General features: G+C 47.2%; 1 protein-coding gene across 1 annotated transcript in view; it reads right to left on the bottom strand.

Moving 5' to 3' along the window:
* OTULINL (OTU deubiquitinase with linear linkage specificity like) overlaps positions 1–5,264 on the bottom strand; it is a 41,575-nt gene extending 36,311 nt beyond the window's left edge. The window contains exon 1 of the mRNA XM_084620096.1: positions 5,143–5,264. Coding sequence (XP_084476222.1) covers positions 5,143–5,242 — 100 coding nt within the window. The 5' untranslated portion in view covers positions 5,243–5,264. The remainder of the gene's footprint in view (positions 1–5,142) is intronic.
* Between the last annotated feature and the right edge of the window lie 7,954 nt (positions 5,265–13,218).

Genomic DNA, 13,218 nt, shown 5'->3' on the forward strand with positions numbered 1-13,218 from the left:
GGGGCCGCGCTCCCTCAGGCTCCGCCGCCTGCGCCTCTGAGGGGCGCCGCCCGCTGTCTGCGGGGGGTGGGAAGGGCGCCCCCAGAGGGGCGGGCAGGCACTGCAGGCAGGGTGGGGGACTTTGGGGTACCAGCACAGCACCCCCCGCTTTTAGCCAGGCCCGTGCTGCCCTGTGGACACAGCTGTTGGGACAGGCGCCCCTGCCAGAGGCGCCCGTGTGGACGCACTCCCCATAAGGAGTTTCGGCAGGTGCACTGCGCTGGCCAGTCCCCTAATGGTGCAGCTGGTGTGCGCAGAGAAGCCCGAAGATTTCCGAGGCGTGCCCCACTCTCAATCTGCAGATCCAATTAACATGGTGGGAAAGTAACAGGCCCCTAAAATGGCTTGATGGGGAGACTAGCACTTGTCTCATAGCTTTTGATGCATCACAACACGATATGAAGGTTTGACCCAAATTCGGAAAAAGTGCTCCCTCTATTTTCCCCACCAATCCATCTGCCGCCCCTATTAACCAAATAGAAAAATAAACTATTTTAAACGTATTCCATGCAGGAGGGCACTCTGAGACCTTTAACACTACACCTCCCCCCCCCCCCAAAAAAATTGAAATTAGTCCAAACTATTACAGTCCACAGGAGACTAAACTATTATGTGCCACAGGCAGAGAATAGGAAGAACCACCCACAATGGCAGGGAACTGATCAAGTGACATATAGCCCGTTAATCCCAGCAAGTGACCCACACTCCATACTTCAGAGAAAGACAAAGAAAACCAACCCCAAAGGTCACTGCCAATCTGACCAGGGAGGAAACTCCTTCCCCACCCCTGCATTTGGTGATCAGACCCTGAGCATGTGAGCAAGAACCAGCCAGCTAAGCACATGAGAAAGAGAGTGCTCAATGTCACTCTGGCCCACCCTGTCTAGTGTCCTTATCTTCAGGTATGGCCATCTCAGATGCTTCAGAGGAAGGATCTCCCCCCCACACACACACCCTAAAAAAACCCAGAAACATGGGGGAGGGAGATTTTTCCTAACCCCTGCAGGTAACTGTCTGAAACATAAGGAAAACAAAAACAAAAACCAACCACCTAGTAGCAAACATGCTGGGATTTTTAAGGAGATATTGTACTGCCAACCTGTCAGTTTTAAAAAATTGAGTTAAAGGCATCCTACACATTCCCCTGAATCCTCCTGCTAATTTGTTATTTTATGGTCACACTTATCCTATTGTTTAAAAGTGGTTTTAATTCTCTTTAACTCACTACAAAAAACAAGAGAGAGAAACTGATCACATACTGAACAGTCAAACTGAGAAAGAGAATCCCACCCTGCCTATCACTTTCAGTCACTGCAAACGTAGGTGTTATTTGTCACAGTAGTGGGTAAAACATTTGCCGTTAGAAGTGCAAATTTAAAGTTGGTTACCCTTTCAGGAGCAAGTAAGTGATATTTCACCTGCTTCTACTCAGTGGCATAGGTGTTTTTTCTCCCACCCCCAAAGGGTTAGCAACTACAGAGAAGTTAATTTTAAGGACCTGTCTACACTATGAAAGTGATACAGTTGGGAACAATTAGTTTGCTTCATCCTCTGGATTGGGCCAATTTATCAGTTTTTATTTTTAAAATGTTATAAAATGCCAACAGGATGTTAGTCTAAAACATCAGCATGTGACTTCTTCAGCTTACCATCAGCAAACGCCTGCTGATATACTTCAGCACTATGCACTCTCTTTATAGAATCATAGAATATCAGGGTTAGAAGGGACCTCAGGAGGTCATCTAGTCCAACCCCCTGCTCAAAACAGGACCAATCCCCAACTAAATCATCCCAGCCAGGGCTTTGTCAAGCCTGACCTTAAAAACTTCTATGGGAGGAGATTCCACCATCTCCCTAAGTAACGCATTCCAGTGTTTCACCACCCTCCTAGTGAAAAAGTTTTTCCTAATATCCAACCTAAACCTCCCCCACTGCAACTAGAGACCATTACTCCTTGTTCTGTCATCTGCTACCACTGAGAACAGTCTAGATCCATCCTCTTTGGAACCCCCTTTCAGGTAGTTGAAAGCAACTATCAAATCCCCCCTCATTCTTCTCTTCCGCAGACTAAGCAATCCGAGTTCCCTCAGCCTCTCGTCACAAGTCATGTGTTCCAGTCCCCTAATCATTTTTGTTGCCCTCCGCTGGACTCTTTCCAATTTTTCCACATCCTTCTTGTAGTGTGGGGCCCAAAACTGGACACAGTACTCCAGATGAGGCCTCACCAATGTCGAATAGAGGGCAACGATCACGTCCCTCGATCTGCTGGCAATGCCCCTACTTATACATCCCAAAATGCCATTGGCCTTCTTGGCAACAATGGCACACTGTTACCCTCCCTCTTCTTTTCAAAATGTTAAGAAACAAAGGAAGAAATTGATGCGATAGATTAAAATATGGGAATTCTGGGTTCCAACCCTAATACATGAGTGTCAAATGTAGCCTTGAATCCAGAGTAGTCCCAATTGATACAATAGGCAGTAAATTTGCATCTTGTTTCTCAGTAATTTCAAAGGAAACAACAAGGATAATACATCTCTTGTTTAAAAAAGGCCATCAAATATCCCTTAAACCCAGTAAAAAAATCAGATCTGAATTAAAATATTTCAGTGCTGTGACTAGTGGAGGACAGCATCTAATCCCACATGTTGCCTATGGCTCTGAAATTGGAGATCCCATTTGTGATGGACATTGTTAATGAACACATGTGGAAAGGTGAGATGTGATGCTCCTGGAGTCGTTTACTAGATATCCATTTTTTAATGCTCATGTCACTGAGATTTGTTCTGGAGCTACAAGGTAGTGTCCCATCCTACAGTGGTCAGCAGACAAGGTCACCATGGTACCTGATGCTCTGAGCTTCAATTTCCCCTCATCTAGTTCCAGGCATTTCAATCTCCTACTCTTGGATACGGCAATTCAAGTGCTTTTTAATGATTTAGCCCTCCAGCCAAATTCTGCTTCCCTTTTTGGGAGGTAAACAAAGTCCAACAAAACAAACGGGCATCCAGCAAACCTCACACTGGTCTTCATCCTGACTCCAGGCTGTTGTCCTCCCTCTTGTGGCAGGGGATTTTCACACCACCTCCTTGCCAGTGGCCCTATAGAAGAACCCAGACCCTTCCTTACTCTGGTTTCCCATCCAGGGACCCTGTAGCAGGCAGCCCAAGTCCACCTATTCAGACCTCTTGCTTCACCTCCTGGGATCATTTCCTACCTATGTCTGTGCCTAGGCCTTTTCCACAGCCCCTCCCTAGGTTCTCTCTCGCTAGGCTTTTTCACTGGGCACCTTTTGGAGAGCCTTTTGCTGAGCCCAGCTCCCTTAAAGGACCAGTCCACCCTGTGACCTGTTGATATACTAAGCTCAGGATGTTACAGAATTCATTATTAACTTTTACTCCAAACCCTCAGATATCCATTGTATGGCTAATCAAAGGAAGGCAGTCTAGATCAAAACTAGGATCACCTGAGACAAAAACAGCAGATTCTTCCCAACCAGAGAATAATTTTTCTGCTATTGATGGGTTGGGAGTGGAAACATCCCGCTGAACTGTGCTGTTAGCAAGGAAACTTGTCTGAAAGGTAATTTCATCTCAAAGCAAGCCTGGGAAACTACAGAGGGAACCAATGAAGAAATCAATTAAACCCTGGCAGAGCCAAGCTCCATCACAGGCCCTAGTTACAAAATATTTTCACTTTAACTAATGTTTACCTAAAACAGTGGTTCCCAAACTTGTTCTGCCGCTTGTGCGGGGAAAGCCCCTGGTGGGCCAGGCTGGTATGTTTACCTGCTGCGTCCACAGGTTCGGCCAATCGCGGCTCCCAGCAGCTGGGGTTCGCTGCTCCGGGGCAATGGGAGCTGCTGGAAGTGGCGCGGGCTGAGGGACATACTGGCCGCTGCTTCCAGCAGCTCCCATTGGCCTGGAGCAGCGAACCGCGGCCACTGGGAGCTGCAATCGGCCGAACCTGCAGATGCGGCAGGTAAACAAACTGGCCCAGCCCGCCAGGGGCTTTCCCTGCACAAGTGGCGGAACAAGTTTGGGAACCACTGACCTAAAAGATACATGTGACTTCCATGAAGACACAAAGAAAATTCTGCAAAGGCTATCCCCTGAGAATGGCTAAAGTTTGACACTGTTTCCCACATTTTCTATTGCAGATATTTTTTTCATGCCACTGTACCACACTGACAGACTCTCTGGGATTTTAGTGACTTTGCTGCCAATAAACAGGATCTAACATCATGCTGCTGGGGTTTCCAGAGGATATTGTGGGCATTTGTAAGCAAGTTGAAATTTCAGCTTAGTGTCTATCCAGAGCCTCTAGTCCTTGACCGGTCATGTACTGAGTTATACCAAGATCAGCATGTTTAGGACACTTAGACAACTCTACAAACAGATTGTGGGATGCTACTACATGAAAACATTGCATGTTCTATCTTGTGAGGAAACTTACAGAAACTTTTGGATAGGGTAAACCACATCGTTATAGAAAGTGTCTCAAGGACACCTCCTCTCCTAATAAAGAAATCAATTAAACCCTGGCAGAGCCTTCACATGGATTGCCTTCTCTTATTCATGATCACACAACATCCCCGTGGCAACTACAGCAGCTGCTTAAAGGGGAAGTTATATTACACAAGTATCAAGGTATTTTAATTGTCGTTACTGCCATAGATATACTGCGTCCTTTTTAAAATAATTAATCTTGCTGTCTATTTTTGTTCATTATATTTCCCACTCCCATCTGTGAGAAAGCCAGCATTGTAACTGCATTAACTCAAGAAAAAGACATGGGCATCTCTGTGGCCAGCTCTGTGGAAAGAGTGGGAAACATCTATTTCCTAACAACTAATGACCTGCTGGATTTAAGGATCTTAAACTTTGCTTCTGTCTTTCAGTTTCTCCAGTCCATCATTAACAGCCAAGGAATGCTTTCCCTATTGGTCATTGTTGGTTACATTTGAAATGCAACATGTAATCAAACCCATACATATAAACAGTGCCTATAGGACATCATCCTCAACACCAAGAGCTTTCTCTAATTGTTCACAGTGAGTCTAGATGAGACTCCAGCACTTAGAACTCAGTTCCACAAACTCACCAATGCTTTTTTTTGATGATTGGTTAACTCTGTTGCTTTTTACGGGTTCAGTGAGTTGCTCTCTATTCTTGCTCTCTCCTCTGTCCAGGCGACTCAGCATCTCCTCTCTTGGGGCTCCTTCCAACTAGATTTTTTTCCCCCAAGTTGTTTTGTCAGTTGTAGAAAACCAGTCTTTACAGACTCACCTCGTCTTTACAGATCAACAAACTGTGAAAGGATCAGACTTCCTGTTTCACTTCCGTTAAGCTTTTCAAAGTTTCACAGGCAGCGTATGCTTCTCCATGCATAAGCCACAAGAAAAAAAACAATGAAGCGTAATTCAGCTATTTATAAAGGCCACGTTGGTTACCTCCCTGTGTATCTTCCATATTCCTTGGAGATTATAGGACAGCGATTTTCGAATTGTGGTCCATTGGTGGCCCAAAGGGGTCGTGTCAGAAGTTCACAGAATCATATGGCACTGGCTGCTCCTCCTTTCCAACTACTAAATCACATCAAAAAGCTAAAAAAAATATAAAAACTTCCTTAATATTATCTATCCATGCAAAAAATTGCTTTAGTTTCTGCAGGAACCTGATGTGCTTGTCAATGGGAAGGGAGGTGGCTTACAGAACTACCACTCTTTTAAGATATGGTGCAAATGGGGTATTGTAGCAGGGTGGTCACCCCGCTCCAGCCCTGAAGGGGTTAAAATAGCCCTTGGAGAGCCCTGGGGAGCCAATAGTAAAAGCAGCCCTGGAGAGGGCTAGGGAAAAGGAGTGAAAGCAGCAAACCTAGGCTGATTGGGGGAAGTGGCCACAGCTGGGGCCACACCTCAATCAGGCCACAGCTGGCCCTATAAGAGGGCTGTGGACCTGAAGCAGGAGTCTCCCTCAAACCCTGGAGGGAGGGAGAAGGCCTGCCTGGGAGGGAGCTGAAAGTGTCTGAGTGGAGCAGGGCTATGGATAGGGCAAGGGGAGCTCCCGCCTGGTAAACCCCCAAGCTACAGGCCTTGGTGAAGGCCTACACAGGTACTGGGGTTGCAGAGGTGCAGCCCAGGGTTAGGCAGAGGCAGCTGGTCCTACCCCCCCTTGCCTGTGATGAGTGGCTATTACAGACTTCAGTCTGCCCCAGTGAGTGGGGTCTAGATGATGACTGCAGTAGCCACTGAGGCAAGGTGAGTTTAGAGGGTTGGGGGTTCCCCTGGGAGGGGAGACCCAGGGTGTGGGGGTACTGCTGTGGCAGAACCCCAGGTAAAGGGCACTGGGTCTGGGAGTGACACAGGGCCAGCGGCAGGCAAGACACCGGCCTGCAAAGGGCGCTCTGAAGGCTGGAAAGAGCTAATTCCCAGACAACCATCAGGATGCACCGCACCGGTAAGTCATTGTGTCACTACAGGTACATATAAAGCCAATTAACCCACTTAACAAAAGGTGAATTTTAAAAAAGGATGAGAAAATTAACCTCTTGTGAGGTTCATATTCATTTCCTCCCCAGGTTTTCTAAGTTAAATCAGCCAGTGGTTTCACAAAAAAACTAAACCATTTATTTTTTTAATGGCCAGTAGGAAGACATCATTTACGATATGGACTCAGCCCATTGGTCATCAAGTCCAGTCTCCTGCTCCTGGAAGTAACAAACACCTAATGTCCCAGAGGAATGGGGAACCCCTCTCACCCCAAGGTAATTGATATACAGGGGCCAATTGAGCAGTGCTATAAGCAGGATCATGCTGGCTCTTGCAGTTAGCATCTTACACCCTCCTTTCCTGTGAGATTTGATTATACTTCTATAACTACTAACGATTTTAATAAAGTTAAGCAGTTGTTTTTAAAGGAGCACCTTCCTTTTTCTTTCAATGTGCTTGGATCAGTTGTGCTTGTTTGTTACCTTAAAGAAATGCTTCATGCATGGAAATTAATAAAAAATAATTTTTACTTATGACACTTTGTTCTTCCTGTGATTCTGCATCTCAGGAACCCAAGGTAAAGATCTGCTCACTCAGCCCTGATCATAACGCTGTGCCTTATGACTGCAAGCCCACTGAGGCTTCTTCCTGTCTCATCTAACAAGGTAGCAGTGCCCCTTCACTAAAGAGTTGTATATCCTTAAAAGTTCACCTGCTGGCTTTGAACACTTATCTGCTGCAGTGTTTTTTGTTTTCAGATCTGTTGTCTGTATTCTGATTCCAATGGGTCAGATGACCAGCTTCTCAAAGGGGGAAATTGGGATACCTATATTAGGGGGGAGGCACTGGTGAAAGTCCAGGAAGTTCGTGTAGGAAGGATTTGATATCTGGGAAAAGGGGAGAAAAGAGTGCACTCACCCTCTTTTTTTCGATCAATCATCTTCTTTCCTTTCTTCCACCTCCCTTTTCTGAAAGAAAAATCTGGATATTACATGAAAGGGCAAGGTAGGAGTAAGCCATCTTTACTGTGCTACATTCCCCGATACTGTCTTCGACAGCTCTTGTATTGGATTTCTTACCCCATTCTTGGCTTCTTTGAGAAACATTTCATTATATCTGTCTCCCTCTGTTTTTGACTCCTACCTCATTTCTACATCCTTCCTGAGCACTTGTTTTTGCTGCTTCATTCCCTCATTCTCCTGTTTCTCACTTTGCACTCCCTACATTACTCTTCTCTCTTTTCTCTTTCAATTTCCACCTTCTTTCTTCCTTCCTCTCTAGCTACGACCCCTTCATACCTCCCCATTCTCTCAGCTACACTCTCATGGATTCGTTGGACTCCCTCTCAGCCACTGGTCCTTGGATTCACTCACCTCTCTCCCTCATGTCCCTGAGGGTGGAGAAGGGAAGTAGCACTGTTAGGACCCCTGGGTGATGGCCTGGGGAGCTGGTGAAAGAGAAGGCTGGGGCCTTCAGAACAATTTACAGGTTTGTGCTGTCTAGACCTGGCACCTCAGTCCTGTCTTGTCAGGTGAGATGGGCTATTATGGTGCACAAAATAAAAAAAGGTCTGTCTTGCTGATCAGCCAGAATTTGTATATTTGCTCATTTTGTTCTCCAGCTTCTTATCTCCTTCACAAGCCAAAAAGGAAATATCCTCTGTCCACCCACACACTCCTGTGGCTGCTGTTATCTGCATGTTTCTGCCACCCATGACAATTCCCTTGCGGTTCCACAAGCTACATAAGTTGGGGTCTGAGTTTGACCATGTGACAGTGAAACTTTCTTTTCTTGTTGTCCTTTTGAAAGAGGCTATTGGAACAAGTTGCCTCTGATCCTACAGAGCAACAACTTTGAATCCCAATTGGGATGCAAAAGAGCAGGATCAAGAAGGCTTAACTTGATACTTTCACACATACGCCTTAGACTGGAACTGACCCAAGTCTTAACAGTCCTGAGCTTTAGGGGAGTTCAAATCCATTTCTGAATTTTACTGTTGAGCCCCCCTGTCTGTCATGGATTGACCAAAACTCTGGAACTGAACATGCAAGCTTTGGATCCAGATGCAAACTAATCAGAACATGTCCATTTCTCATCATTTTATCATATCCTTGAACCTGCAATCTGGGAGAAAGTACGTTCTGTAGACCAAGTTATTACTGTAATCAGTGGAAAGAGAAGTTACTTACTTTGTACAGGAACTGGAGTTATTCAAGATGCATAGTCTATCTGTATTCCACATGTGCTCCATGCAACTGACAGGAATATTTTCTTCTAGCAGTAGCTGTTGGTCTGTGCCTGTGCTCTTCTCCTCCTCATGCTCTAAACAGAGGACAATAACGGGCAGTGTAGATCAACCACTTCTCCAGTTCCTTCTCTATTGCAAATCATATATCAAAGATCCAAAGCAGAGGGCAAGGAGGCCATGCAGTGGAATATAGCTAGAGACCACACATCTTGAACTCCAATTACTGTAGTAGGTAATTAACTTTTTCTTTCTTCTTTGAATGATAGTCTGTAATGCTCTATAGCTTGGGGGAACACCCAACACCCCCATGTTCATCCTTGTAAAATGATTGTGTGGTATCAAAGTTTGTCATGTCGGGTGTCTTCAGAAGGCTCATGATGCACTGAGCATGGTTGTTACAGTAATGTTATTTCATGTATATAGTTATTAGGCTGAAAATGTGTCTGCATGGCTCAAAATAGGCAAGAACTCTAAGAGCAGAGAGGCACTTCACACCTCACCAGGGCATGTATGGGACAACCCAGCCCAGCCTTACAGGAACAAAGGGTGCTGGCCTAGGCAGCAACAAAAGGATCTATTGGACTCTGAGTGAGTCCCCCCCCCCCCGCCCACTTACTTTGGTCAGTTTGGGACTGTGATGAGGTAATGCTCACCTGACTCTGAAGGGGGGGGGGGAGGGCAAAGCCAAGCGGGAAGAAACAACATGATAAAAGGGACAGACATTTGCCATGCTCTTCCTCTCTCTTCCACCTCCATTTACAGACACCACACCAAGCAACTGAAGCACTGATCAAAGGGGAGAGCCTGGCTGAAGGGCAGCCAGCCACCCAGCCTGTGGTGAGGAGAAGCATCTAAGTTTGTAAGGGCACTGAAAGTGTTAAGATCAGATTAGAATGCGTTTTGCTTTTATTTCATTTGACCAAATCTGGCTGACTATTTGAGTGATTAAAAGTCAAAACATATCTTTATAGTTAATAAATTTGTTCTACCTGAAGCAGTGCATTTGGTTTGAAGCACATCAGAGGCACCCCTTGGGATAACGAGCCTGGTACATTTCAATTTCTTTGTTAAACTGAAAAACTCCTATAAGCTTGCAGCATCCAGCAGGCATAACTGGACAGCACAAGATGGAGGTTCCTAGGGTTGTGTCTGGGACCGAAGATATTGGTTTAGTATCATTCAGTTGCACAGTCCAAGGAGCAGCTTAATGCCAGAGGCTGTGTGTAAACAGCCCAAGAGTGGGGGTTTTCACAGCAGAGCAGGGTAAGGCTGGCTCCCAGAGTCAAGGATTGGAGTGACCTAGCAGATCACCCGTCCAGATAGCACCAGAGGATAACATCACAGAGTCCCTATATATATTTCCCTGTAGTTGATTGATTGACAAGAGGCACTCATTAAGGAGGGATGTGTGAAGACCTCTGAGATACAGCAGTCTCCTGTCAGTGGTAGCGAGAGATGTATTAGGTGCAGAAGCCTGTACCAAGGCATTAGGTCTTAAAAAGATATGTACCACATCCCATATTGCTGCTGGTCAGATTTTGACAAGAACATCTCAGAGACATTACAGAGACAAAGCACATGCACACTGATCTACAACACCCTGGGGTGAGTAATATTCATCAGCTTGTATCACAGCATAATGCATCCTGAAATCCACTTTGAAAGCCTTTAGGAGAAGATTGCTTTTCCTCTCATCCATTCTACAAATGATCTAAATCTAAGTGATTTCCTAAATAGCTTTGTTCTTTGGAAGTAGAACACCATGGCTCAAGAGATGTCCAGGGCATGAAACCTTTTGTTTTCACTGGTGGTGTGGGATTTCAGGAAGAAGGTGTGCAGATGGATTGTCTGATTCAGAAGGAAATCCAAGCTCACTTTGGGGGTAAATTTAGGGTGTAGCCTCAGAAATTGTATCCTTAGGGATAAAATCACAGTTCACCCACCTTTCTTGCTGAGGTGATGGCAATTAGAAAGGTGACTTTCGTGGATAAGCAGGCTAATGAACATGAATCCCTGAGCTCAGACAATCCTTCTTAATTCTGAGAAGACAAGAATGAGGCTCCATGTCAGGGAGGCTTATCCACAGCAGGAAAAGTTCTAACTACTCTCTTTAGAAAACATATTGTCACAGGATGGGTGAAAACTAAGTGGATATCGTCAGAGGGTGGTAGGCACTCACAGCCATGAAGTGAACCCATAGGAAGCTGAGGGAAAGACCTGATGTACTTAAAGGAAGAAGATATTCCAAAATAGTAGGGATATTGGAGTCCTCTAGCTGAGGACCATGCAACCAGGCTGACACCCTTTCTACTTAGCTACATAGCATTTCCTAGTGGTCTCCTTCTTACTATTGTTAAGGATGGCCTAAACTGCTTTTGAATATGAATTTTCTAGGTTCGATGCTCCTCTAAAACCCAGGCTGACAGGTAGAAGGAAACTGGATTGGAATGCTTGACTCTGCCTTTATCAATAGGTCTGGGAAGGTCTGTAAACTGATGACAACTGGTCATGATGACAAATGAAGGTGGTAGGGCAGGGGTAGGCAAACTATGGCCTGGGGGCCACATCTGACCCTTCAGATGTTTTAATCCGGCCCTTGAGCTCCAGCTGGGGAGCTGGGTCCAGGGCTTGCCCCACTCCACATGTGGCATGGCTCCCAGAAGCAGAGGCATGTCCCCGCTCCAGCTCTTACATGTAGGGGTAGCCAGGGGGCTCCACATGTTGCCTCTGCCCCAAGTGCCACCCCTGCAGTTCCCAAGGGCTGGGAACTGCAGCCAATGGGAGATGCAGGGGCAGTGCCTGTGGATGGGACATTGTGCAGAGCTGCCTGGCTGCGCCTCCGCATAGGAGCCAGAGGGGGGACATTCCGCTGCTTCTAGGAGCTGCTTGAGATAAGTGCCAACCAGAGCCTGCACCTCTGACTCCATCCTGGACCCCAATCCCCAGCCCTGATCCCCCCCTGAACCCCTTGGTCCCAGCACAGAGCACCCTCCTGCAGCCCCAAGCCCACACCCCCAGCTGGAGTCCCCACACACCCCCAGCCCAGAGCCCCCTCCTGAGCCTTGAACTCCTCATTTCTAACCCTACCCCACAGCCCGCACCCCCTTCCACACCCCAACCCCCAATTTTATGAGCATTCATGGCCCACCATACAATTTCCATACCCAGATGTGGCCCTTGCAGCAAAAAGTTTGCCCACTCCTGTAGTAGGGGAACCAGAATTACCTGGACCATCTGGGAGCAATCAGAATTGTTGCTGCTCCATCCTGTCTGATATTCCTCAGAACCTGAGGTAAGAGAGGAATTGGTGTGAAGGCATACATCAGATGTCCCGACCAATGAACTAGAAGAGCATCTCCCCTTGAGCCTTGACTCCACCCTACCCCCACCCCCCAGAGACTAGCTTGCTCCTACTGTCTGAAGTCAAGTCTGCACAAAGCAGAGCTGAAACCTCACGAAGGAGGTCACATACATGCAGGAATCCATATGACCTAGAACAGGGGTAGGCAAGCCTTTTGGCCCGAGGGTCACATCTGGATATGGAAATTGTATGGTGGGCCATGAACACTTATGAAATTGGGGGTTGGGGTGCAGAAGGGGGTGAGGGCTCCAGCTGGGGTTGCAGGCTCTAGGGTGGGGCCAGAAATGAGGAGTTCAGGGTGCAGGGGGGGTTTTGGGCTGGGACAGCAGGTTGGGGCATGTGGGAGCTCCAGCTGGTGGTGTGGACTTTGGGGATGAGGGGCTGGGGGTGCAGGAGGGTGCTCTGTGCTGGGACCAAGGGTTCAGAGGAGAATCAGGGCTGCGGGTTGGGGTGCAGGAGAGGGTCAGGGGTGCAAGCTCTGGGCAGTGCTTACCTCAAGCGCTCCCAGAAGCAGAGGCATGTCCCCCCTTCTGGCTCCTATGTGGAGGCGCAGCCAGGCAGCTCTGCATGCTGCCCTGTCCACAGGTGCTGCCCCTGCATCTCCCATTGGCTGCTGTTCCTGGCCAATGGGAGCTGTGGGGGCGGCACTTGGGGCGGAGGCAATATGTAGAGCCCCCTGGCTGGCCCCACATGTAGGAGCCAGACTGGGGACATGCCTCTTCTGCCAGTAGCCATGCAGAGCCATGGCACACATGGAGTGGGGCAAGCCCCGGACCTCGCTTCCCAGCTGGAGCTCAAGGGCCGGATTAAAACCTCTGAAGGGCCAGATGTGGCCCCCGGGCCGTAGTTTGCCCACCTCTGACCTAGAAGGATGAGACATGAATGGGTCAACGTTTGTGGGCTCAGTCTGAGTTGAGTGACAAATTCCTTCCTGGACTGGAATTTGTCCTGGTGAAGATATGCTTTGGCCCTGATGAAGTCCAGAGTCACCCTGATAAGCTCTATGTATTGTGTTGGAATCTAAACAGATTTTTCTGTGTTTATGCAGATCCCCAACAATTGTAGAGGATCAGCATCAAT

The sequence above is a fragment of the Lepidochelys olivacea genome, assembly GCF_965140295.1.
Source record: "Lepidochelys olivacea isolate rLepOli2 genome assembly, chromosome: 2".
In the NCBI taxonomy this organism is placed as follows: Eukaryota; Metazoa; Chordata; order Testudines; family Cheloniidae; genus Lepidochelys; species Lepidochelys olivacea.